The 25,476-nt window shown below is 39.6% G+C and overlaps 1 protein-coding gene across 4 annotated transcripts in view; it reads left to right on the top strand.

The window, feature by feature from the left end:
- The window catches only part of rhobtb4 (Rho related BTB domain containing 4), a 53,365-nt gene that overhangs the window by 24,913 nt on the left and 2,976 nt on the right, over nt 1-25,476 (top strand). For 3 of the 4 annotated variants that reach the window (XM_079605897.1, XM_079605896.1, XM_079605898.1), the window contains 9 exons: nt 1,178-1,379; nt 1,801-1,904; nt 5,788-5,973; nt 6,677-7,478; nt 7,826-8,045; nt 9,853-9,971; nt 22,600-22,750; nt 24,523-24,611; nt 24,838-24,943. In XM_079605897.1, coding sequence (XP_079462023.1) covers nt 1,188-1,379; nt 1,801-1,904; nt 5,788-5,973; nt 6,677-7,478; nt 7,826-8,045; nt 9,853-9,971; nt 22,600-22,750; nt 24,523-24,611; nt 24,838-24,943 — 1,969 coding nt within the window. In that variant the 5' untranslated portion in view covers nt 1,178-1,187. Of the gene's footprint in view, nt 1-1,177; nt 1,380-1,800; nt 1,905-5,787; nt 5,974-6,676; nt 7,479-7,825; nt 8,046-9,156; nt 9,539-9,852; nt 9,972-22,599; nt 22,751-24,522; nt 24,612-24,837; nt 24,944-25,476 lie in introns of those variants that run through there. The other variant, XM_079605899.1, reaches the window with a different exon arrangement.

Here is a 25,476-nt window from a genome sequence, read left to right on the forward strand (position 1 = left end):
CTCAGGACGGCTTGTAATGTATATAGCTGTGTCACTTTAGCTGTATCAAAAGAATGCACTGCTCTTAGTCGGCCGAGAGTGTTGCCTGCGTGTTTATTCATGGAAATTCTTTATTGTTTCCGCGAAAAGCTAATTGATTTGTGCAGTTCAGGACACTTTTAGTGCATTTATCAAGGGTAATTCAAGCCATAGCGGGCGCACTTTTAAAGCCACGGAGGAGTTACGGTTCCCAAAATCATTTGTATTTAATTTTATACAGCCTCTTTTATCATAGTGGTGTATTAATACTGATTTTTTTTTTACAGCTCTGTGCACTTGCTCAAATTTATGTGACTTCTTGAAGAAAAGCGGTTCAGCTTATTGAACAAATGTCTGGATTCATTACAAAACAAAAATCTCTCGTTGTGTTAGGGGGAAAAAAGCACATCTCACGTTGCTTGGTTTCGTTTGAACCTAAATGAGAACTTGCTAGTTGTCATGGATATTAAGTTACAGTCGTACGTGTTGGCACGCAGGTCTCCTAATGATTTGTTTCAGATGCATCCCTCTGCAGGTTTTTTACTCTTTTTCTCTGCAGAGAGCAGCAGTCTTGATGCTTAGGAGGTTTAAGGCAATGTTTATGTTCAGGAACCCGGGCAAAGCGTGAAAATGAATGCTGTCTGGTTTAGCTGTGTTCTCTCATACAAATCAGCATTACGACTGGGCTTTGACCTTATGTAGCTTCAGGTGGATTCTTCTGAAAGAAAGAAAAAGTGCTAGATGCACTTGACTTGTTCCCGTCGACTGACGCTGTACAGCCAAGTGCAGAACGGTGTTGGCTGTCTTTGTTGTTCCTTCCTCAGACAGAAATAGCACCTGACCCAGATTTTTGTTTCAACTTTGAACATTTGGTGAATGAGTACGGTAGTCCGTATTGATGACGCCATTCATTACTGTGGATGTTGTTTTGAGTAACCGCAATAAATGGAGTGTATAATTATCGTTTTTCTACCATCATTTTTTTGTTTGTTATAACTTATTTGTATTTTTGTTTTGTTTGGACTTCATAGTAAATTATATGGAAATGTATTAGAAACTGAGTTTAAACTTCAGGATAAACTGTTTTGTCTTATTTTTCATCAATATAATAATGATTAGCAGTATTTAAATTATTTCTCTCTATCTTGCTGTCTTTCAGGGCCCTCTCCATGGATATAGACACAGATTATGAGCGACCCAATGTGGAGACCATTAAGTGTGTGGTGGTGGGTGATAACGCGGTGGGCAAGACTCGGCTGATCTGTGCCCGTGCTTGCAATGCCACCCTTACTCAGTACCAGCTGCTTGCCACCCACGTGCCAACTGTCTGGGCCATCGACCAATACCGTGTGTGCCAGGAGGTGGGCAGACCTTTGGCATATTGTGTACATGTTGAAGAACATTAAGTGTTGACATAAATAGTGTACTATAACTGTACATACATGGCATTTGATTACAACCTGTTTAACCAGTGCATTTACTGTATATACTTTAGTTTATATAAATTAGTTATAAATAGTATAGCCTATATATATATATATATATATATATATATATATATAATATATATATATATGCCACTTATTTATTTGTAATATTTGTTCATTTATTTGTAATATGTATATTAATCTGATTTAGTTTTACTTTTTACTTTTTGTTAACTGTCATAATCCTAGCCAGGCAATTTCAAATATGACATTTGTTCTTTATAAATGTGTCAGTTTAATAAACCTGAATATAATACATATAATGTGTTTGCATTGGTGTACCTTACTTAACTAGGTGCTGGAGAGGTCACGAGACGTGGTGGACGAGGTCAGTGTCTCTCTCAGGCTGTGGGACACATTTGGAGATCATCACAAAGACAGACGCTTTGCTTATGGCAGGTCAGTTACACAACATGGGACTGGATTTGAACTCATAGTGCTCAGTGTGTCATGATGGCATGTGTGTTTACCAATAAGCCATGTCACAGAAGCCTTGCCTTGATGCACACAATTCATGTCCCACAATACCGTTGCTCAGATCAATCTTCCATTCGTTTTTTTCTGATATCTTTCCACTTTTGGCTGTGGCATGTGTTGCCCTGCCAAGCTTTGGTTATAGCCCTAATCCTCCCAGCTGGGAAGGTAATGTGCTGTAAGCCTAGCCAAAGAGCACTGCGTGGAGGCTCTTATTCTCAGCGCAGTGCAGGGCAGCGGAGGATCAGTGGATCAGCAGTGGTGCTTTGGCTCATGGCAGTGCTGCAGATCACAGTAGCTGCTAAACCAAGCAGAGAGATGGGTCAGAGAATGAGGGAGATTGACACTGTTCCTAAATGCTTAATGTTTACTTCTAAGGGTGTGTTCACACTTGTAGTTCGGTTCTCTTCCTTGTTTTGGTCCGGACCAAAAATGTAAATGATGCATTTAGTCCTAGTTCGCTTAGCATGCACACTCATTTTTAAGACCAAATCTAAAGGTACAAAAAAACCTCCCGGCTTTTATGCTGTACATTTTGTGACCGAACTCCAAAACAAGGCTGTGTGCTGGGCTAAACGCATCCATATGATAGCATTATTACCAGCTGAGAACTCGTGAAGAGCTTATAAAATTAACTATAAAAGAGTCAAAACAGCGCCAGGTACAGATCGAGAGACCCAGCTTTTCAGCGGTCTGAATCCGCTTGTCCTGATGGCAGTGTTCACACTTGTTCAAATGAACTGCACTAACAGGGCAATCACACCAAAGTTTGTTTTATTCAAACCAATCCTGCCATAAAACGATTTCATTGCATTAAATATAAACTATCTAGCAATAAATATACTGTAAATATATTTAGTGGATGCAGTTTGCCCGCATACTTTACATTTTTATTTTTATTTTAATCTTTTTCAGTAATTGCTCATTTTCTGAGAAAACAATCTGGGACTGAACCTGTTCCAGCCTAGACCTTTAACCATACGCACAACCGTTCAAAAGTTTGGAGATTTTGAAAACAGTTGTGCTGCTTAATTTTTGTGTGTAACCGATATTTTTTTCCAGAATTCTTTGATAAATAGAAAGTTCAAAAGAACTATTTATTTGATATAGAAATCTTTTATAACATTGTACATGTCTTAAGAGAGAGAGAGAGATCTGTGTGAATGAATTAACAGGATGTGTGTCTGTGAGATCAGACACGTCCTATGTGTGTGCAGAGTACTGAGGCCGATGCAGTCAGCTGATAAAACATTATTAATGGTGGTGCCCTGTTATGGAAACAGAATCAGGTGACCTTCACCCCCAGTGTCTGTTACTCAAGCTCAATACACACCCACACAGACACATTTAACATTTCTTGAAAATGTTTATCAAAGCCTAGCTGAGTCCATTAATTATTTGTGAACATAAACTGACAAAACACATTGTGAAACGCAAGTGAAACGATCCTAACTTATTTAGATGTTTAGGTAGATAAGAAAAAAACCTCTGGAGGAACCGTGACTCAGTGGGGAAGCCCTCTTCCGTGCATATCATCATACACACATTGTGTTTTCATGTTTAATAGGGACTTTCCATAGACGTAATGAGTTTATACTGTACAAACCGTATATCCTATCCCCTTACACTAACCCTATCCCTAAACCCATCACACAAAAATTTCAGCATTTTTACATTTTCAAAAAACATCACTTAATTTTTTTTTAGTTTACTCCACATTTGATTTAATAGCTGTTTTTTAATGGGCACCAACATCCCCCCCCCCCCACCCACCCCACATAATGTAGACTTTACTAGGCCACACAAACACACAAACTGATACCATCCTCGTGCTATGGTACTGCTACAAGTTGTATTCTTTGCTTTTTCATGTTTATTTTTTATTTTATTTTTACTTAGAATATTAAGGCTTATTTTTATGTTTAGATGTGTCTCTGTGATTGAGACTCGGTGTAGTCAAGCAGACCCGCAGTCAGGAGTTTGAACTTAGACATGCTCTACATAGCGCTACAGAACACCACACACACTGATTACATAACACAGTCCTGTATGACCCTCAGCACTCGTTTTTACAGCAGTTATTGTTCACTGAGAAATGGTGAATGATTGTGGATACATCTGTGGTTGTGGTGTCAGTCTGTTTTTTATTTGTCTTATCGCTGACCCATTTCCACATATTCTTGCAAACATTCCCATGTTCATGAACATACACACACTAACAGAGACATACACACACTAACAGAGACACAGACAATAGGATGTCGACTTTGACCCCTGGAGGCTGTAAGTCTATTTGCACATATACCTAGTATGCAGGGTTTGAAATTAACTTTTTCACTCTCCGACCAATTTGGCTATTAAATTCTTAAGTTACCGACCATTCACAACTTCTATAGCCTCCCCCCCCCCAACCCAAACCAAAAAAAGAGAAATGAACCAGACCATGAACCGTTATTTGTTGCGTAGTGATGTGCATGTTCAAGTAAGCCAGATATGTGCAGATTCTGCACAATACGCTGTATATTTAATATATCATGATGACTCACGAGTTGAGTATTTGCGCTAAATCTGCACAGATTTGGCTGGCACGAACTTCCCCAGCATAAGTTAGTAAACATTATAAGTAACCCAACAAATCTGACAGCATTACCTGCCACAGTTGATTTTTACCCGCAGTTGGCGGGTGTTCATTTCAAACCCTGTTATGGCTTAAAATGCTGTCTTAGTTTAGTAATGAGGCTTAGCTGATCTTGCTCAGACTGTATTTGGGCAATCCCATTGCAATGTCAACATTACCATATATTTTCTAAAGGAAGTCAACATGTTATAATTGTCCACTTTGATAATTTTATGTTTTCAGAAGCCACATTGTTTCAAAAAAGTAATAGTTCTAGATTTTCACTTATTGTTGTCAATAAGTATTTCTCAGAAAGATTATATCAAAGAAAGAAAGAAAATCTCTTAGAAATGTTGTCTGAGAAACACTCTCTGTCATATTATAAAACATGTACATGAGCACTTTCCAGTGTAAATGCATAACTGTGATGAGATCCGCTAGACCAAGTTTGTTTACATTACAACAACAATGCAGTGCTCCATTAGTCATTCTTGTGTATGCTGGTCTCACATGATGAGCTTGTGAGTGCAGCTGTGAAATATGACATGGTCGGACGACTCGCTATTATTAGATCAGCGCTGGTTATTGAGTCCGATGAGATGCTTTAATGACGTGCGCAACACCTTGCATGCAGACACATTCACTGGAAGAGCTCAGCACACATGCATTAATACACGCGCAATCACACAATCATTACTCTATTTGCCTGCTCACTGTTTCTTTATGAAGTTCATTTATGCCGTGGGGGAAATGGTCATACCGCAACTTTCATTATATAAAACACTTATGATTAGTGAGCTGGTGATCTTTGGATTTGCATTTATGCAAAAATCTCATTTATGAATGAATGGTAAATCCATAACTAAAATAATGGTAAATTAAATATCACTTTGCATACAATTGTGCCACGACAATACACTTGTCAAATCATTCTTTATAATATAATATAAAAAAATATAATAAGTCTGGACTTATGACATTTGGAAAGCAAGGACATCTCTTTGTAGCTCACAGTAGTTTTGTTTGTTGCATTTCACAGTTTTTATTCCAATAACAGTGATTCACTATCCATTTTAAAGCCTCTGTGTAGGACGATTAGTGTCCAGGGTTTGCCAATTTCCTGTCTATTACATGATTCCTTTGGATGTATTTCCTTTAAATAAATATATTTCTTTCTCTGTGTGTGTTTAGATCAGATGTGGTAGTGCTGTGCTTCTCTTTGGCCAATCCGAACTCCCTGCGCCATGTCCGCACGATGTGGTTCCCTGAGATTAAGCACTTCTGTCCCCGCACCCCGATCATCCTGGTGGGCTGCCAGCTGGACCTGCGCTATGCTGATCTGGACGCTGTTAACCGGGCTCGCCGGCCTCTGGCCAAGTATGACCACATCCTACACCCACTCGTAGCATATATAATGTTACTAAACTTCAGCATGAAGAGTTCTTCATTCTTTTTTTGAGCTTCCGTTTTGAGAGGATTCTTGTGCATTTTTGAATGTTTGTGGTCTAGGCATTTGCTAGACTTGCCTTTGACGCCTTGTAGGGTAATATGGGTAATATACCCCCATATACTATTTCAAATTGTAAAAATGGTTGGTACGATTTAAGAAAAAAATACTTTCATTTCATTTAAAATTAATACTTCAATTCAGCTAGGACAAAAAAAATTCAGTAAAGACATTAATAATGTTTCAAAAGATTTCTATTTCAAATGAAAAACTTTCTGTTCATCCAAAAATCCTGAAAAAAATGTATCATGGTTTCCACAAAAATTCCATAATTCAATAAAAATGATCAAATATTTTAGTGATAACAAAAAAAAAAGTTTTGACCACGATTTCTGAAGGATCATATGACATTGAAGACTGGAGTAATGATGCTGAAAATTCAGTTTGGCCATCACAGGAATACATTTTTTTTTTTAATATATTCAAATGGAACAGTTCTTTTAAATTGTAATATTATTCAACAATATTACTGTTTTACAGTTTTTTTAAATCTCATAAACGCAAACTATTCGTTTGAATAGTAGTGTATTGTCTGTATGGCTTTAATAATGCTTCTGTTTTTTCTTTAACTAGACCCATCAAACCTACAGATATCCTGCCCCCAGAACGAGGCCATGAGGTCGCTAAGGAACTTGGCATTCCATACTATGAAACAAGCATTGTCGCTCAGTTCGGTGTGAAGGATGTGTTTGACAATGCTATCCGTGCTGCACTCATCTCGCGACGCCACCTTCAGTTCTGGAAATCCCATTTAAAGAAAGTTCAGCGTCCGCTCCTTCAGGCCCCCTTCCTTCCCCCCAGACCACCACGACCTGTGGTGGGCATCCCCGATCCTCCTCCCGTGGATGGAGAAGGTCCGGACTCTCTTTTCTGCCAGCTGTTGTGTGCAGACGTCCTGTTCCTCCTCCAGGCCGGGGCCACCCGTGTCTTTGCCCACAAGATGTACCTGGCCACTTCCTGCTCAAAGTTCTATGACCTTTTCACCATGGACCTTGGAGCGGCAGGGCTGGAGAAGGAGGATGAGGAGAGCTCGGAGGAGAGTGAGGAAGAGGAGCAGAGCCGAAGAGGAGCCAAAGAACAGGCTGGGCGTACCAAGAGCCTGGACATTGATAAGGAGGGTGAAGGTGGCACTAGGGGTTCAAATAGGCTGCTCATGTTGCAGCAGGGCTCACTGAGGACTTCACAGAGCGATAACGCTCTGCCTGCCAGGGGTCAGTGCTCTTTGGGACCCCTGGGAGCAGGCCGTGCTCTTTTGGGATGGGGGCGTGGTTTCCTGGGGGTTTACCTGGAGATGGTGGATGACCCTGTGACAGGTCGGCCGAGACTCATGACAGTAGTGTCCATGGATGAACTCATTCAAAAAGGGCCTTTCCAGGTAAGAACTTAAGGCCAATTCACACTGCACCAACAGATGCCGACAGACAGCAACAGATACTTTGTTGGGTTTTATCGAATCAGAGTTGGCGTCAGTCGGCTCTTGTTTAGGCCAATTAAACGTTGAATGGCTGTTTGTCGCGTCGGTGAATGTCTGAGAAGTGATGTACTGTAATCTGGTGACTCTCGCCGTTGGTCTGCGTCTGTTGGTGCAGTGTGAATTGGCCTTTAGATGACATACAGTATTATAGCGATGACCATGATGTCATTGCATGTTTTATAAGAATCTCTATGAAATCTCTGCAGCGGTGTCACATGATCTGTTTTCTCTTGTCTCGGCTCTTTTAGGCAGTGCTGCAGTACCTTTACACGGGTCACCTGGATGAGAAACGTGGGGATCTGATGCAGGTTGCCACCATCGCTGAGCTTCTAGAGGTCTTCGACCTGCGTATGATGGTGGCCAACGTGCTGAACCGTGAGAGCTTCATGAACCAGGAGATCACCAAAGCCTTCCATGTGCGTCGTGCCAACCGCATCAAAGAGTGCCTGAGCAAGGGCGCCTTTGCTGGTAGGCAATCTAAAATCAGGGTCAAACATGCATTACGTATTTCTCTGTGAGGACGCATTAATATAGTATCGATCGGTCTATCTATCTTATTCAAAGCAGCGCCATCTTTGATTTTCGATGGGATTGAAAGCGAGGCTGTGAGGGAAAGACATGCATCTCTTCAGTGGGTTGTACTGTTTAATGTGTTTTGGGATTGTTCTGCTGAAGAAACACTGCAAACATATATTTCCAAGAAATGTTGTAGCAAAAAACTCCAGACAACATGAGCTGTGGAAAATTATAAGTGATCTAGGAGCTTTATATGGCTTTTTACAGCGGATGCCATTGAAAACATAGTAACATAGTAGCCTATCGCTTACAGCCCCGCTTTCATACCTGGCATGGCGCTGCTCTGAATAAGGTCTATATTGTCGATGTTAGAATAAACTCATAAGGAAGATCAGTTCATATCATTTAGTGACTAAATTTTAGTGAAATTGTAACTATCGTATTGTGAAAACACCCTGCTATCTATCTGTTTTATCTTTACTCCAGTTTTTAATCTTCAACTATAATGACTTTTGACAACTTTTTGTCATGTAGCTGATGGAATGAGAAAAAAAAAATTTTGGACTAATTATCTGTCCTAATTTGTATAATTCTGATTCTTTAGGAGGTTCTGGTGTTATTGACTATATCTAATCTCACATTCAAAAGGTTTTCATAGTGACACCATTGACTCGAGCCTCATGAGTTCTATTTTCAAATCCAGAATCCTGTGGAATTGGAATAGAATAGTTTATGCTCTAGAGCGATCAATTTGACTTTCCTTTCCTTCATCCAGTCTCTGTTTTTTGTTGTTGTTATTGTTTTGAGAACATACACAGTGGAGTGCTTTAAAATATCCTTTCATTTGCTGTCAGTTAATATTTGCATATTGTGAAAATGTTTGCATTTCTGCTTTGTGGTGTTCTGTGTCGCTTAATCTCTGTTATTGTCATGTCTTGTGTGTTGTGTGCATGTTTGTCATATTTAACCTTTTAATAATTAACCTTACCACTCCTGTACACCTGTTTATTTCATTGCATCCTTTGCAATTGTCATAATCTAATTACCGTACTCAACCATGAAGGTGGTTCTCTCATGTTTGAAAACCTGAATGTTTTTCATCTCCATTTTGGCCAGAGGACTACTTGTACATTTCCTAAAGCCGGGGACGCACTTAACGACTGTAAGGCCGATTATGAATGTAATTTGATACTTACGACTGATCATACCCAAACGCGCAGAGTCAGAGACAGTTGCGTTCAGTCTGTTCACAGTCGCTGTTTAAAATCTGCTCCAGTCATTGGAAACAGTCTGTAAGTGTGTTCAGTTCAGTCTTAGATTGTTTCAGCTAGTCATTAAGTGTGTCCCCAGCATAAGGGTATGCTGAAGATTAGAAACCAAATCATTAGAGATTTATTTGTCAAAATCAGCATTGAATTTAATTAGGTGCAGTTTTCCCATCATGCCCTCCTGATACCCGCAGCATAATGCTAAGCAACCTTCCAAAATAATCTGTTGTTTAACGTATTTAGTCATCCATGACAGTCTCTAAAGGATTCGCTGCTAAAATAAATTTGCCCCCTATATGGTCTGGCCCTCCCTTCACTTTTTTCTGTCTTCTTATCCTTAGCCTTGTCAATCTGTCTATTTATTATCGGTCTGTGTGTCTATTTGTCTTCTCGTCTGTCTCTTTGTGTTCGTCCGTCCACCTGTCTCCCCCTCTGTAGCCTCGACTCTGTGACACACGCCGAGATGTGTGCTCTTTTCCTCCTGGTTTTAGATGTGGTGTTTCGATTAGATGACGGATATCTGCCAGCCCACAAGCCACTGCTCATCTCAAGCTGTGATTGGATGGCAGCCATGTTTCGTGGATCCTTCATGGAGAGCTATATTGAGGAGGTGAGCAGAGATTTTAGTGATTCATGGATCATAGCGCTATCTATGCTAAGGTCATAGACAAATACTGATATGCTTAAAAGAAGATTTGTCTGAGAAGCAAAACTGCATAAGTATTAAATATGTGGTCTCACTTACTGTTGCTTGGCGAAATTTTGTGGGGAATTATTATGTTGCCTGATGGACTTCTGGTAGAAATTTTCCCCACAAATTTTATTGAACTTTGGCATGTGGCCAAAAGGAAGCTGCTTGTTTTGAAATTGAGCTTTATGCATCTCTACACTATTGAACATTTTTTCTACACAATTTTGCTGAAATTTCGTGCTGAAATGTGAATGTCATTTTGTAAAGAAGTTTATTTTGTCTTACTTCACTGACTGATTTATTAATTTTTTTCACTTGTTTTTTACTTTTATACTTGGGTTCAAATTAAATCTACCAGTGCAGTAAGACAAATACACTTGTGGTAAGTATTGTAAAAAAATTCTCTCACACCTCGTCTACACCAGATGCGAGCGATGCGATATGACAAAAGCAAATAGAACCCATTATAATTAGTGATGCTGTCTACACTGGATGCGTCACAACACAACAGATCCCCAAAACTAATGTCCCTATTTCTGACTTACTCCAAACGCTCGTGATACTTCTGATACGAAGAATAATAATAATAATAATAATAATATATTTTATTTGTAAAGCACTTTTCATAGTTAAAAACAATCCCAAAGTGCTACAGAGTATAAACAAAGTTTAAAAACCGCGAAGAATAAAATAAAATAAAAAGTTAGCAAAAAGTAAAAAATGCTTGCTTAAAAAGATAGGTTTTTAGTCCTTTCTTAAAAGAGTCTATGGCTTGAGGAGCCCTTAGGTTTTCTGGAAGGGAATTCCAAAGATGCGGTGCGGCTGAGCAGAAGGCTCGATCCCCCATAGTGCGGAGCTTAGTTCTGGGTGGTTGAAGAAGTGCTTTGTTTCCAGAGCGGAGGTTGCGTGAAGAGTTTTGTTTTGTGAGTAGTTCCTTTAAGTAGGGGGGTGCGTTGCCATGAATGCATTGATGGGTAAGTAGGATGATTTTATAGTTAATCCTGTAAGAGACAGGAAGCCAGTGGAGTGAGTGAAGGATGGGAGTGATATGGTCATATTTCCTTATCCTCATTAGGATCCTTGCAGCACTGTTTTGAATGTATTGTAGTTTTTGAAGGCTTTTTCCAGGAATCCCAAAGAGGAGAGCGTTGCTGTAGTCCAGCCTCGAGGATACAAAAGCATGTACAAGCCTTTCAGCATCTGACAGACCAAGTGTGGGACGGAGTTTAGCAATGTTCCTTAGGTGATAAAAGGAGGTCTTACACAGATGTTTTATGTGGGCGTCAAATGTGAGTTGAGCATCAAATCTTACGCCCAGGTTGGTGACTGTCGATGATAGTGGTATGTTTTGACCAGAGAAAGAGATGTGGGTTATTGGTGATGACTGGACCTGGTGTGATGTACCAACTAAAATAGCTTCCGTTTTGGAGCTATTTAGCTGTAGGAAGTTTGCCTTCATCCATGCCTCAATCTCCTCAAGGCAGGAGCTCAATGATGACAGAGTGGCTGAAGATGGGATGAGGTTGGTTTTTATATACAGCTGAGTGTCATCGGCATAGCAATGAAATGATATTCCATGCCTGTTGATTAGGTGGCCAAGGGGAAGAGTATAGATGATGAATAGAATCGGGCCAAGAACCGACCCTTGGGGAACACCGCATGTGACTGTATGCGTCTCAGACTTTACACCTCCCAAAGAAACATACTCTGTTCTTCCAGACAGGTAGGACTGGAACCAGCTCAAAGCAGTGTCAGAGAGTCGGATAGTATGATGGAGGCGCTGAAGGAGGATATTGTGATCAACCGTGTCAAAAGCTGCTGATAGATCCAGTAGGATGAGGAGTGATGGTGTGCCGGTGTCAGCCGCCATCAACAGGTCATTTGTGACCCTGATCAGGGCTGTTTCGGAACTGTGGGCGGAACGGAAACCGGACTGAAATTTTTCAAAAAGGGAATTTGAATTTAGATGATCCTGAAGATGGACAGCAACAACTTTTTCTAGAACTTTGGACAAGAATGGAAGGTTAGAAATAGGCCTGTAGTTTGCAAGAACTTCAGGGTCTGAAGTGGGTTTTTTTAGAAGGGGTTTGATAACAGCAGTTTTAAGAGCAGATGGAACATGACCAGTGCGTAGAGAATGGTTGATGACTTTGGTTATTAAGGGACTAAGAGAGCTGATGTGTGTTTTCACCAGGGCTGTGGGAAAAGGGTCCAGCGAACAGGTGGAAGCTTTCATCCTGCCGATGATGTCCTCAACTTGTTGCTTAGAGACTTCAGAAAAACAACAGAGAGGCTGGAAAGTCCCAGGCAGTGGGTCGGCAGTTGGGACAGACAGAGCAGGGGTGCTGGAGAGGAGAGAGCGGATGCTCTCAACTTTTTTCCTGAAGAAAGTGATGAAACTGTTGCATTTCTCTTCTGATGTGTCATTGTGTGAAATAGTTTGTGGTTTGATGAGATGGTTTATGGTAGTGAAAAGCTGCTTGGAGTTTCCCTGATTTTTACTGATGATGTTTGAGTAGAATTGTGTCCGTGCTTTTTTTAGTGACATTGAGTAGGCCTTTTGATGTTCTTGATAGGCTATTTTGTGAACAGTAAGTCCAGTTTTTGAAGCACGCCGCTCAAGTACACGTCCTGCCGTTTTCATTTTCCGTAGTTCTGGAGTGAACCAGGGAGATGTACGCGAGAAAGTGACTGTTCGTGTTTTTACAGGTGCGTGGAGGTCCAAAACACTGCTCAGGGTGCTGTTATAAAAATCCACTGATTCATTTACTGATGTAAATGTTGCTGATGGGATTTGCAGGAGGTCCAAAGCCAAAGTGTCTGGATTGATATTTTTTATGTTTCTGAAATGGATTTGGCGTTTTGGTTTGATGTAATGAGAAAAATTTGCCTCCATTGAGATGACTTTGTGATCGGACACTCCGAGATCGTATACCAGCAGATTTTCAATTGGGGCAGAGTCAGTAATGACCAGGTCAAGTGTATGTCCTCTGTTGTGTGTTGGGACGTCAACATACTGTTTGAGATTTAGAACGTCCAATAGCTGTAAGAAATCAACTGCTGGATGACAGGAGGGGGTGTCAACATGAATGTTCAAATCTCCAAGTATAACGATGTTTGCAGATGTGGTACAGAGTGAAGTGAGAAATTCATTTATCTCTGATATAAAGGCTGGATTTTGCTTAGGAGGCCGGTAAATGAGAAGGATAGTCATAGTGAAAGGTGGTTTACATCTGAAAGCCAGGCATTCAAAAGTGGACAGTTCAGGCAGAGACAGCGGGGTGAGTTTTAAGTCACTGCGGTGTAGTACTGCTAGTCCACCACCGCGACCGGAGTGGCGGGCTTTCTCCAAGTATTGATAACCAGGAGGACATGCTTCATTTAATGCAAAAAATCCCTCTGGCTGATGCCAGGTCTCAGTAAGACACATGATATCAATATTCCTGTCCAATATGTGGCTGTGTATAAGACAAGATTTATTTGTGAGGGACTGTGTGTTAAACAGTTCTATTTTGATGTTAGATGGAGTGGTGTACTGTAGAGAGCGAAGTAGACTGAAATCCACTCCACGTTTTATGTTCTGCTCCGTGGTGACGGGTCTTATGCAAGTGGCCTTCCCAACCTATGTTCCCAACGCTGTTTATTCCAAGTAGAGGGGCGTTCTGATGACGTAGATGCCGTGCGACAATGCGCTCGGCTGACCAGAGAGATGGAATGGAGCCACTAGACTGGGAGAAAACAAATTTTCTACGGCAGCTTCTATGGATGTAGCGGGGTCGGCTTTGAAGTTTAAGTTGTTTAATGGCTGAGATATATGTTGGACTGCTGTTATGCCTTAAATTAAGCAGTTGCGGGATGGAGTACTTTAGCGTCATATCGCTACAGTGTGGATCCGAAGATTGTCCAGCCGGCTGGCAAGTGGCTGCTCGCTAAGCCGGGGAGATGTTACCTTGTCCGGCGATGGCTAACTTGGCAGTGAAGTGTTGTCCGTTTAGACGATCGTCCGTTTAGACGATCTTGATGCTGGTGTCGATGAGTGATACCAAGACCACAGGGCCAGTAAAACAGTAATAAAAACTCTGATGCAACAGCTCAGGAACTGTTCGGCATTGTACGAAGAAGATTGCCAGCAACAACAGGTATGATACAAAAAATCCATACATCCATATAATCCGAAAAAAGAAACTACCTGGTAGATAGCAGATAGTGACTGTAGAAAGTATTCTAGAGTGCAAAAAATAATACACAAAATGCGTTGTCTTGAGGGAGAAGCGGCAACAGACAGTGCCAGCGTCCTCTCACCTCAATCTCTCTCTGAACATCTCTCTCTGAACAAATACATTTGCAACGGTCGCTTTGTCTGTGACAATTGTCATGTCCAGTGTAGACATGTGGTAGTATCGACTATGTACCAGTATTTTTGACATCAGTAGTCTGTCACATGGTATGGGTTTGATTTAATCTCAAGAGAGAATTGGCTACAACAACTATTTCACATTTTTTGAGTTTTACCTAAATGTATTTATACCCACAAAGTAATGATTAGACTCAGTCACCTTGATCCTTCCTACCCTGGAGCACTGACAGATCCCACTAAAAAAGTGGCACAGGTAGTTAAAACTAGGCCACCTCTATGACAGCCTACCTGACCCACATTGATGCAGCTGCGACAGGAGACCATCTCATCCATATGGATGAATTAACAGCCCCGCAGGACTAAACAGGCCTCTGAGGAAAGTGCTCCAGGCAGACTGATGCCGAGACTGAGAGGAGGTCCTGTGCCAGCGGGAACACACGCTGAGATATATCTGCTTTCTGTCTGCTCTCTTGTATTCAAAAGAGGGAAACTGGAAGGGGTCTAGAAAGATTTATTCGCTGTGATTGAGGTTGTAAACCAAATTTAGGAGTTGGTCTAGTTTTGACATTATGGTAGAGTCATATTATTATAGGTTGGCATCAGTTGTAATTGTTTTACTTATTTTTTTTTTTCACTCGCTATGAGTTTCCTTTTGAGAAAGAATGAAAAAAAAAATCTAAAATAGAGTAAAACCAGTAATATTATGAAATATTTTTGCCATTTAAAATAAATAATTACTATTAAAATATTGCCATTACTTTCTATTTTAATATATTTTAAATTAGCAATTTCTCCAGTCTCCAGTGCCAGAAAGCATTGTAATATGCTGATTTGGTGCCCAAGAAACATATCTTGAAAATGAAAAAATGATGGTGCTTTAAATTTTTGTGGAAACGTGATACTTTTTTTCCAGGTTTCTTTGATGAATCGAAAGTTGAAAAGAACAGCATTTAAAATATGACACAGAAATCTTTTGTAACATTAAATGTCTTACCGTAACTCTCCAATTTGATGTGTCCTTGCTAAATAAAAGTATTAATTATTTTAAATAAAACATACTATTAATGGTAGTGAATATAAGTTTCCAAATCAAAAGGTCTAGAGAGTAATGGTAGACATATCTTCCTAGGCAAGGTAGATCAGGCACTTTATTTTCCATCTGTATTTTGCTTATTTCATTTCCATGTGATATGTACAGAGCCCTGCACATGATATGTGGAAAAAAATAAGTATATCATGCCCACAAATTACCAATTAATTCCCACGACTAATTAAATTGTGCGCACAATATACAAATTGGTTCCCTCGTTTTACTAAATCATGGCCACGTTGTAATAAGTCGTTCCCTCTTTTTAGTTCAATCAAACCAAAGGAACGAATTAGTTCAATGTGGCCATGATTTAGTAAAACAAGGGAACAAATTCTTAATTCATGTCCATGATTTACTAAAACAAGAGAACAATTCTTAATTTGTGGTCACAATTATTATTTGTGTCCGCATGTTATGTGCGGGTCTCTACCAAGATATGATCCATGAGATACTGACCTTTAGATTATGCAAAATCTCTTGCCAAAACAAGCTCATATATTTGTGTGTGTTTCGGTGCATTGCATAGTTTGCAGTAACAGGAAGTCTGTTAAACTGGGCACTTCCTGAAATACAGGCAGAGTCACTTCCTCAGCACCATCATGTGTAAAGGAAGTTTTAGTCTGTGTTTCAGTTAATTGGACTCTAAGGGGTATTTTTCAGCAATGTTTAAATTCATGTCATGTTAAATTAGCAGATGATAACCGTTCCACACAAGTTCCACTTGTTTTCTATGGAATTATTCTGACACAGTTTCTGCTTGGCACAAATTTAGCTCATGTATTTTTCATCCAAAACTATTAAGTCGGGTGTCAAAGGTAAGGTTTCGCTGTATTCCTTTCTGAGGGCGATCTCACCCGCACACTCTACCCAGGTCTATCCCGTGCACGCTCTCTGATTTCCTTGGGCTACCGGCTGTCAGCTCAAGTTCTAGAAAGACAAGCTCTCTGAGGGCAGGAACTCAGAACCAAGCTGACCAACACCCGAGGTAGAGAGACAACAGGCTGGGTTATAATTGTCCAGGCCTGCCGGTGAACAGGATCGCCCTGTATAACATTACAAGCATTACAGGGAGCTAGATTTACAGCACAAGTACAAACTGATGTGGGAAATAGGATGCTGTCCGCTTTTCTATTCTGACAGCATTGGCTGAGAGTATGTCACATAGAGAGCAACACAAGGTGGCCAGAGACAAGTAAACTTGGTTCTGCTTTGACAAGCTTGACATGCTCTTTGGTCAATCGTATTTTAAGGAATATAACAGAGATTGATTTTAATGGGATACTTCCCCCCCCCAAAATGAAAATGATCTCATCATTACTCATCCTCATACCGTCCCAGATGTATATGATTTTCTTTCTTCAGGTGAACACAAAAAGATTTTTAGAAAAATAATCCATCTCTGTGAGTCGATGCAAGTGGATAGATTCCTTGACACTTCAAAAACATGCAAAACCAACACATAATCCAAACAACTCGAGTTGATGAATCAATGTCTTTAGCAAAACGATAGGTTTGTTTGAGAAAAATACTAATAAGTGATGTGATAGCACAGAGGACCACCACTTCTCACGCGAGTTTCACAACGCGCTTACATCAAGCATATCAGTTGGCCGAAAGCGATAGTTTATAGTTTAAGTTTTTTTTCAAGCACGTTTCCATTCAGAAGATATTGATTCATTAACTGGAGCTGTATAGATTACCTCCGTGTTGGTTTTACGTGTTTTTTGAAGTGTCAAATTTGAGGGTTTCATTCGCTTGCAATATGTACTCACAGAGATGGGACATAGGACGGCATAAGGGTGAATGAATGATGAGAGATTTTATTTTATGGAGTATCTCTTTTAATGTACCTCTTTGATGTCTATTTAGTTTGACACTGAAATAGCATCAATATTTTCCATTAGTTAGTACAGTATCTAACTTTGAGGTAGTCTTATTTCTATTCTGTCTCTTATTTGTGCACATTTACTTCAATCCGGTGTGTTTTGATTAGAGATCTCATTAGGAGCAAATTTACTAGGAATTCACAAAGAGATGAGTTGTTTGGTCGTCGACTTGAGCAACCAATTTTCCACGTTTTCTTAAAATTCTTTGTATAAATCCCATTCCACTTGAAAGTGTCCCTCCTCCTAAAAAATTAAGCCTGTTCCATACATTACAGTAATGATGTGAGGCAAAGAGCAGCCAAATGACTTGATCCTCATCTCCTCTGGTCTGGCACATTGGCTGTGTAGCGACTGGCTGTAGTGAACACTGTACTATTTTTAGAATGAGGTTTTGAATAGAGCGAGCCCTTGTCACTGTCTGCACGGCAGCCGGTACACAAGATGTTGTATAACCACATTTAAAGCCCTTGCAAGACCTCGGGGTGGCAAATATTTAGAAAGTGTCATTCAGAAGCCTGATCGTTCACCCGTAAGTGGATTTTTCAGAGTATGTGCTCAAATGTGTCTGTGTATAGCTGCACATAATTGTGACGCACTGAGTCAAGAGTTGTCATTGAATGATCTACCACATGTAAGCTTTTCTATTTGTAACCCTGAGTTCAAGAGGGACGATGATGGAGGTAATACAAGGTTTATTAGATGCATACAAAGATAATAGCCAACGTGCGAAACAGCGTGCAAACATAACACGAAACAAAGAACTGAACACAAGCAGGAACTTAAATACACAGAGATGATTATCTTAGAGACGAACAGCTGTGAAGATGAGTGTTAGTGTCCATTGTGTCTGATGAGTGGCGAGTGAAAACCAAAACAAACTGAATATGACGGTGACACTATACTGTCTCGAGGTTTTTGAGGTTAGGCAGCGAATACGTATTACTAAAGACAACTTTAACAATCCATAGAACTTCTGCACTGCTTCTCCATCTGAATGTTATTTATAGGTCTTTTATGTTGTACGTTTACATCCCATGAAACTCAATATGAGTCTCAGGAACTGTTCTCTGTTGTTTTGAACATGCTGCTTTTTAAGGCAGGAAGTGTCTGAACATATGGGAGACGCTCAGGTGTCAGAATTCCTTTCAGCAATATCATACTTCTGAGTGTGATTAGCACAAGCCCGAGCGGAAGCTCAAATGTGAGAAGCTGTCACATTTTCCCCGTGAGACAAAGACGAAGTGAAAATGTAGACAATGAAGGCGGAGACTGTGGGTTCGGGCACTGCTGTTCTTAGTTGATGAGAAGGAGTCTGGTTGTTTTTGATAGGTGACCACTTCCTCCGTAACGCACTCTTGACCTCTTTTTCTTCTCAAGGTAGTTTCTATGTAGTTTTTTTTTTCTTTTCTTCAATTCTTCTTCTTCCAAGGAACAAATTAAACAGACTATTCATTTTAATATCACCATTTCATTTAAATTACATGCCTAAATTCACCAGTTTTAGTGTTTTATTTTCAACCGATTTTAGCATCACTTAAAAGTACAGTATGAAAAATGGATGTTCATTTTGCAATTTGTTAAAGATGACATTTAAGGGTCCATTCAGTAGTTCTTTAGCAAACATTATCACTGTTATCACTGGATCATCACTGTTTTGTGTAAATTACACTGAGCTTTAGAGAGGTCCACAACAATTCATTCCCTTCTGTCCAACAAAAAAGAAGCATCTTCTTGGGCATTTCAGCATTATAAAATCTTTCCACCTTGTGTATACGTATCATTACATGCAATAGATTTTTGTCTTTGTCGGTCTTTCTGTCTTTTGGACCTTTTCTGCATCTTTGGCCATACAGGTACTGATTCTCCCATTGTCTCCACTGGTGAAGAAAGCATGCTAATTTTCACTCTTCGCATCACCAAACTATGCGCATAATCTATTAACCGATATTGGTATACTGTGCACCCCTGCACCTGTGTCTGCAAAATCTATAGAGTTTGTTTGATTTTACTTGGAGGATTTAGGCAAACAAAATTTCCATTCACTCATAGCACCATTGTTATCTTGGGGTTTTAATAGGAAGTTGCCTACTGTGTCTCCTCTGCGTCTTTTAAGTCTACCCTTTAGCCATAATGAGAGGTCATATTCACACTGACATTCTGGTAATTGGCTTTGAGACAGACAGGTGAAGGGCACCCCTAGGCTTCTGATGTCATCTAGTTACCCCCCAATGTACCATCTCTGACCTATAGAATCTGTGTCAGCTTACAGCCGCCGTTCCCACCAACTCCTACTCATCAGGCGGAAGCAGTGCAGATTTTGTTTTGACAGTTGTTGTGGTTTGATGCATCTTGAGTCTTGCACTTGTTCTTGTTTAATTCACAACTCAGTGCAGTTTAGAGTAAGTGGACACATCTTGTCATTTCTTAATTGGATGTACATGGTATTTGAAGCATTAAGATGTTACGATGAATTGTTATGTTGAGCACTATTTTTAGAGGACAAACCCTACACAAGTGCCAGTGGTTTCCAGGTTGCTACAAACATCTGCGCCATATAAGTGTTCAGTCCTCAAACTGGGTAACTGCAGACGCAATTAAATTAATTCCTAATTAATAAGGACCAACTGCTTAGTCTGAACATGACGACAGCATTAGGAGAAGGTTGCCATGGATTGATTCATTGGCCCGGCACTTTCCTCTTTGTGTCTCTGCTGAAAGCTCTCTCTTAATTCCTTGCCTGTTCCTTGAAGCTGAAAGTATAAGCATGGCTTTGTTTGCTCTCTACCCTTTTTGATGTATGTGGTTTTGGTTATGAATGGTGTTGGATGTGGGAAATTGTGTCATGTTGCCTCCAGGGAACTCATCAGTGTTATTTATGCCCCTAAATCTACCATAATAGTACAATGGTGCTAGCCTGGGTGCCAGCCCAAACCCCGCCTACAACATTTTTTGGTCGGGAAGTTCGGTCTGGACTCGATCCGTTGAGGAGTAATTATGCTCGGCTCCCAGAAGGCCGAGCCAATCAAATTGCCAGGGCGGGCTTTAATCGATGATGGACAGATGATCTGCGGTTACGTAATCACCACGTCATCAAAGAGCGGTTGGGTTGAATTGGTTTTCAACAAAGATGAATGCAGCTGGAGAATTGAGATGTTTAGTTTCCGCTATCGCATCTGTTATAAAAGAAATCGTCAGCGCATTAATTTTAAAAGACGAACAGAGAACCGCAATCAAGGCATTTGTCGATCGGCAAAATGTGTTTGCCATCCTTCCTACGGGATTCGGCAAAAGTTTAATTTATCAGCTGGCTCCGATGATCGCTAAGAAGATGGGACGCAATGAAAACCAATGGAAGGGATAGGCTCACGATCTCTTTTCTCCTCAGATGAACACGCTTCTTCAGCCTGGTCTCTTTCGTCGTCTTTCCATTTTTTTAAAATCAGTCAAGTCGCGTTGCAACCGTGTTATAAAGTTGAGACAGGGCCGACAAATGCGAGAAGATTTATTTGCTTTATTGTCGAGATCTAATCCTAAACAGAGAACTTGTTCGTATATAACGTTACATACACCTTTTGTATTTCTCTCAAAAATGCTATTCGTGCTTGTAAGTACTCCGCAAATTCTTAAATTCTTTTTACAACAACGGCAAAGATTGTTTACACTCATTAATTTACTACTTCTTCTAGCATGCTTGCAGAAGTAGTAGTGTGTGCAGAATAGTGCGTGCATTGGTTGTAGGTCTATCCAATTGAGTGCAGAGTTTTTTTTTCCCTGGTTCGGTTAAGACACGCCTCATAATTCAAGCCCTATGGAGCAGTATCAGACCCCCATTCTGCCTAGAATATGAGTATGACGAAGTCAGGCTACAATGGTGCCAAAGTAGCAACTTTCTATAAAAGATGAGCAAAGTGGTCCCACAATAGAGATTATTTTTTGAAATGCAGTGCTGTTCAAAAGTTTGGGTCAGTAAGATTTTTTTTAAAGTTTTTGAAAGAAGTCTCTTTAATTTGACCAACAATGCAGTAAAAACAGTAATATTGTGAAATTATATTATAATAATATAATTAAATATAATTATAATTTCAAATAACTGTTTTCTATTAATATGTTTTAAAATGTTATTTATTCCTGTGAGGACAAAGCTGAATATTCAGCATCATTATAGTCTTCAGTGTCACATGATCCTTCTGAAACATTTATCATTATTAAAACAGTTGTTGAAAACCGCTGTGCTGCTTAATATTTTTGTGAAAATCGTGAAACTTTTTAAAGGATTCTTTTATAAATCGAAAGTAAAAAGAACAGCATTTATTTGAAATAAAAAATGTTATAATGAAAACTTTTGATCAATTTAATGTCTTTCTTGAATAAAAGTTCCCACTAACCCCACACTTTTGAAAGGTAGTGTGGGCTTGTACTAACGTGATGTACATCCATTCACTAAAAGCAGAATAATACAATAAGAAAAAAGAAAAAAAGAAAGTTACGTGGTAATGAAACACCATAAATTACATTTAAATTGGTGCACCAAGTAGCTATTTTAAATATGATGACACAATTTGCCATATCAGTATACAGGAGCTGAAACTGACTGAATGTTGCGTATTATTTCTGTAACGCACATCCTGTGTTCACAGTTTACGTATATGATGACAGTCTCTCCTGTAGGATGACAGTCTCTTTTGTTGGCTCTTGTTTATGCAGAGACCAGGTTTCCCATAGCGACAAGCCCACAGAGTTATTTTTCCACAGCTTTAAGCTGAGACTGTCAATGGTTTCACACAGTGCTTTAATCTCCTGAAGGATGAAAGACCCCTTGTGGAGGCCGCTGCCCTCGCCCTTCTATCGCTCTCCCAGGCCCTTTCCTCCACTAGCCTTCCTGGACAAATACATCCCTTTCTAACCGCTATTTTGGCCAGTCCGGGTCCTCCCATGTCAACAAGAAGGCCTCCTCTAATGGTCAGCAGCCAGGACCATGCAGGTCTCAATAGGGGAGAGGTGTGGAGCAGATTGTTTCATCCCTGATCAATCTGCTTCCCGAGTTTCCATGTCGTGGAGATGAGCTATGAATAAACATCCCTCAGCGTGGGTTATGAAATCTGTTTCCACAAACTTGTCTCATCGTGGGCTTTTGTTATTAACCGTGAACTTGAAATATTTAAGTTTTTTTTTGCTAACCCACACGTCTTTTTCTTCCTTTGTTTCTATTTTCAGGTGTCAATCCCCAACACCAGTTGTGCCTGTATGAGAGCTGTTCTGGAGTTTCTCTACTGTGGTGTATTGACACCATGCCCTGAACTGGAGCCATTGGACCTCATAATACTAGCTAACCGCCTCTGTCTTCCCCGTCTTGTAGCTCTAACAGGTAGGTTTGGTAATGGCTCTATGTTTACCTGAAGGCAGACAGTGTACCTTGAAAAAAACACTGTATAATACTGTGGTTAATGGGCCTGGGGAGGAAAAAAAACTGATATCTTGATTTCGAACTCTTTGAGCATGAATTTGCAAAGACATGATTCTGTTGTTTGGATGTGCCAAACACTAAAATGCTGGTTAATATAAGAAATGATAGCATTTAAACTTGAAAAAGTGAATAAATAAATAAATATTATCTACAGCTAATCAATACCTAGAATAGAATAAGGCATTTATATAGCGCTTTCGTACTACTGTACACCCAAAGCGCTTTACGGTGATTTCGGGGTCTCTCCTCGCGACAATGATGTCGGGTTTTTTTTACCTGAAAAAAACTTTTACCAAATTGTATTAATTTTTTTATTTTTTCATATTAGGTATACTACAAACCCATTAACATATTTACTGACCTATCGCTTGAGACTTGATGTAAATATTATAATTAAACTTTTTTTGGAGTACTTCTTTATTTCACAATGCACCTTTTGCTGAATATGTTTTAATATCACTATTAGTAAGGATAGTATGATCTCTGTATAATATCATTCTTTAAATGCAAGATATTTAAAGTGTACCTAAAGTATACTTGCAATAGTTCCACTTTAGAACAATCAAATATACTTAAGTTATCTGTAATTAGTGCTGAGGTCCAACTAAGGATATTCTCAAGTGCATTACGCACAAAAATTAGTTGTTCCAATTTAGCTGATTGGATCAGTAGTTTTTGAAATGTTGATATTTGAAATCAACCCAAACAAACATTCATTGCACCGCCTCCAAAACTCACAATCCAATCATACCAGCCCTGCTCTGAGTCGGTCTCAAATCCCGATCCCCTGCAAGCGAGTCGAGTGCACTAGCAATGACGCTAACACCGCATTCACTAGCAGTCGTCAGCGCGACTCACTAACTGTCCTCCGTTACGCACGCAATACAAGAGAGGATGTCTGTTTATACAGAAGCGCAACAGAATAATGCTTCACGAAAAACAAAGCGCAGATGATGAACGAATGACAAGGAAGCACAAAAAATGTACGTTCAGTAATTACAAACGAGTTGGTTGTTAGTTGCCTACAGCACAGCAGCTCCAGACACTCAAACCTAGTGTTACTCACGTGTGGAGCGAATCAAAGTCTGCGTCTGTTTTCAGGCCTTCCCACTTAGCTCTCTCCAGCGCTGGACAGCGTTTCTAATAATAACACTGGTCCTAAAGCTCTTGCCCATACATAACCCTTTATTTTCCAGTGATTTCTTCTGAGCTTTTCTCTTTTGTATTGTGTCTAATCTCTATTGCTGCAGTCTTTCTTCAGTTCAAATCTCCCTCTTGATCGTTCTCTCTCCTCCACCGTCATACGCCCTCTAATACTGATTGGCTGACACGTTTGTTGTTGTGTCGGACCGACTAACATCCAAACAGCATATTTCAAAAACTACTGATCCCACCTTTAAGTATCAATTTAGTGTACTAAAAGTACAATTGCAGGGTATTTATATTCAGTACATAAATATGTAAATGTATTTGTAGTATACTTAGTATATATATTTTGGTATATTTATTTTTCACTAGGGATAGCATGTATTATTTGATAAAGGTGAAGGTGAAAAATGTTTCACCGTTGACGATTTTATTGTTATGGAGTATTTTTCCCACCGTCAGACTATTAACCATTAAGCCTCACGGCTGACATATTAACACTTGTTGTGTTTTGCCATGGTCTACAGAGCAACATGCCATCGAGGATCTGTTGCTGTTATCCGTTAAAGGGGTGGACATTGATGGAAACGTGCTGGCCTATCTGGAGATGGCTCAGGTAACATTAATAAAGATGAACAAACAAAGCCTTTAATAGAATGTAAAGAACACCGAGTAATGAAGTGGCAACATAACCATTGGAGCAGATTACAGAATTACCATTCATTCATAGCAGCCCACTTTATTCTAGTTCAAAGGATGAACACACTTTGCTTTTCAAATGAGCCCCATTGAGAGAAATCCCACTGTGCCAAATTGCCAACTCTGTTTTCTGTCTGCTGTAGTTCCACAATGCCAAACAGCTCTCTTCCTGGTGTCTGCATCACATCTGCACCAACTACAATAGTGTTTGCCGCAAGTTCCCTAAAGAGATGAAGACTATGTCTCCTGGTAAGGCGCAAAACTTGTTTATTTATTTGATTTATATTATGTATCAATAAATACAAATTCAGCAAGGACACATTAAATCGTTCAAAAACGAGAGCAAATCCCTTTATAATGGCAATGCAATGCAAAAAAAATCGTCTGTTCATCAAAGAAACCTGAAAAAAAATATCACATTTTCTACAAAAAGAGTAAGCACAACCGTTTTCAACGTTGATAATAATAATAAATGTTTCTTGAGCACCAGATCAGTATATTAAAATGATTTCTGAAGGATCATGTGACACTGAAGACTAGAGTAATGATGCTGATAATGTATTGATTTTATTGATGATTCTATTTTAAGATAGAAAAAATGTCATATTAAATTGTAATAATATTTAACAATATAACTGTTTTTATTATTTTTGATCAAATAAATATCTTGGTGAGCATAAGAGACTATTTTTTAGAAACATTAAAAAATATACCAACCCACACTTTTGCCCAAATATATATGGTGTGCATGTATAGTGTATTGTAGTGTATTTAAAAAAAGA

The sequence above is a fragment of the Phoxinus phoxinus genome (genome assembly GCF_949152265.1).
Source record: "Phoxinus phoxinus genome assembly, chromosome: 3".
Lineage (NCBI taxonomy): Eukaryota > Metazoa > Chordata > Actinopteri > Cypriniformes > Leuciscidae > Phoxinus > Phoxinus phoxinus.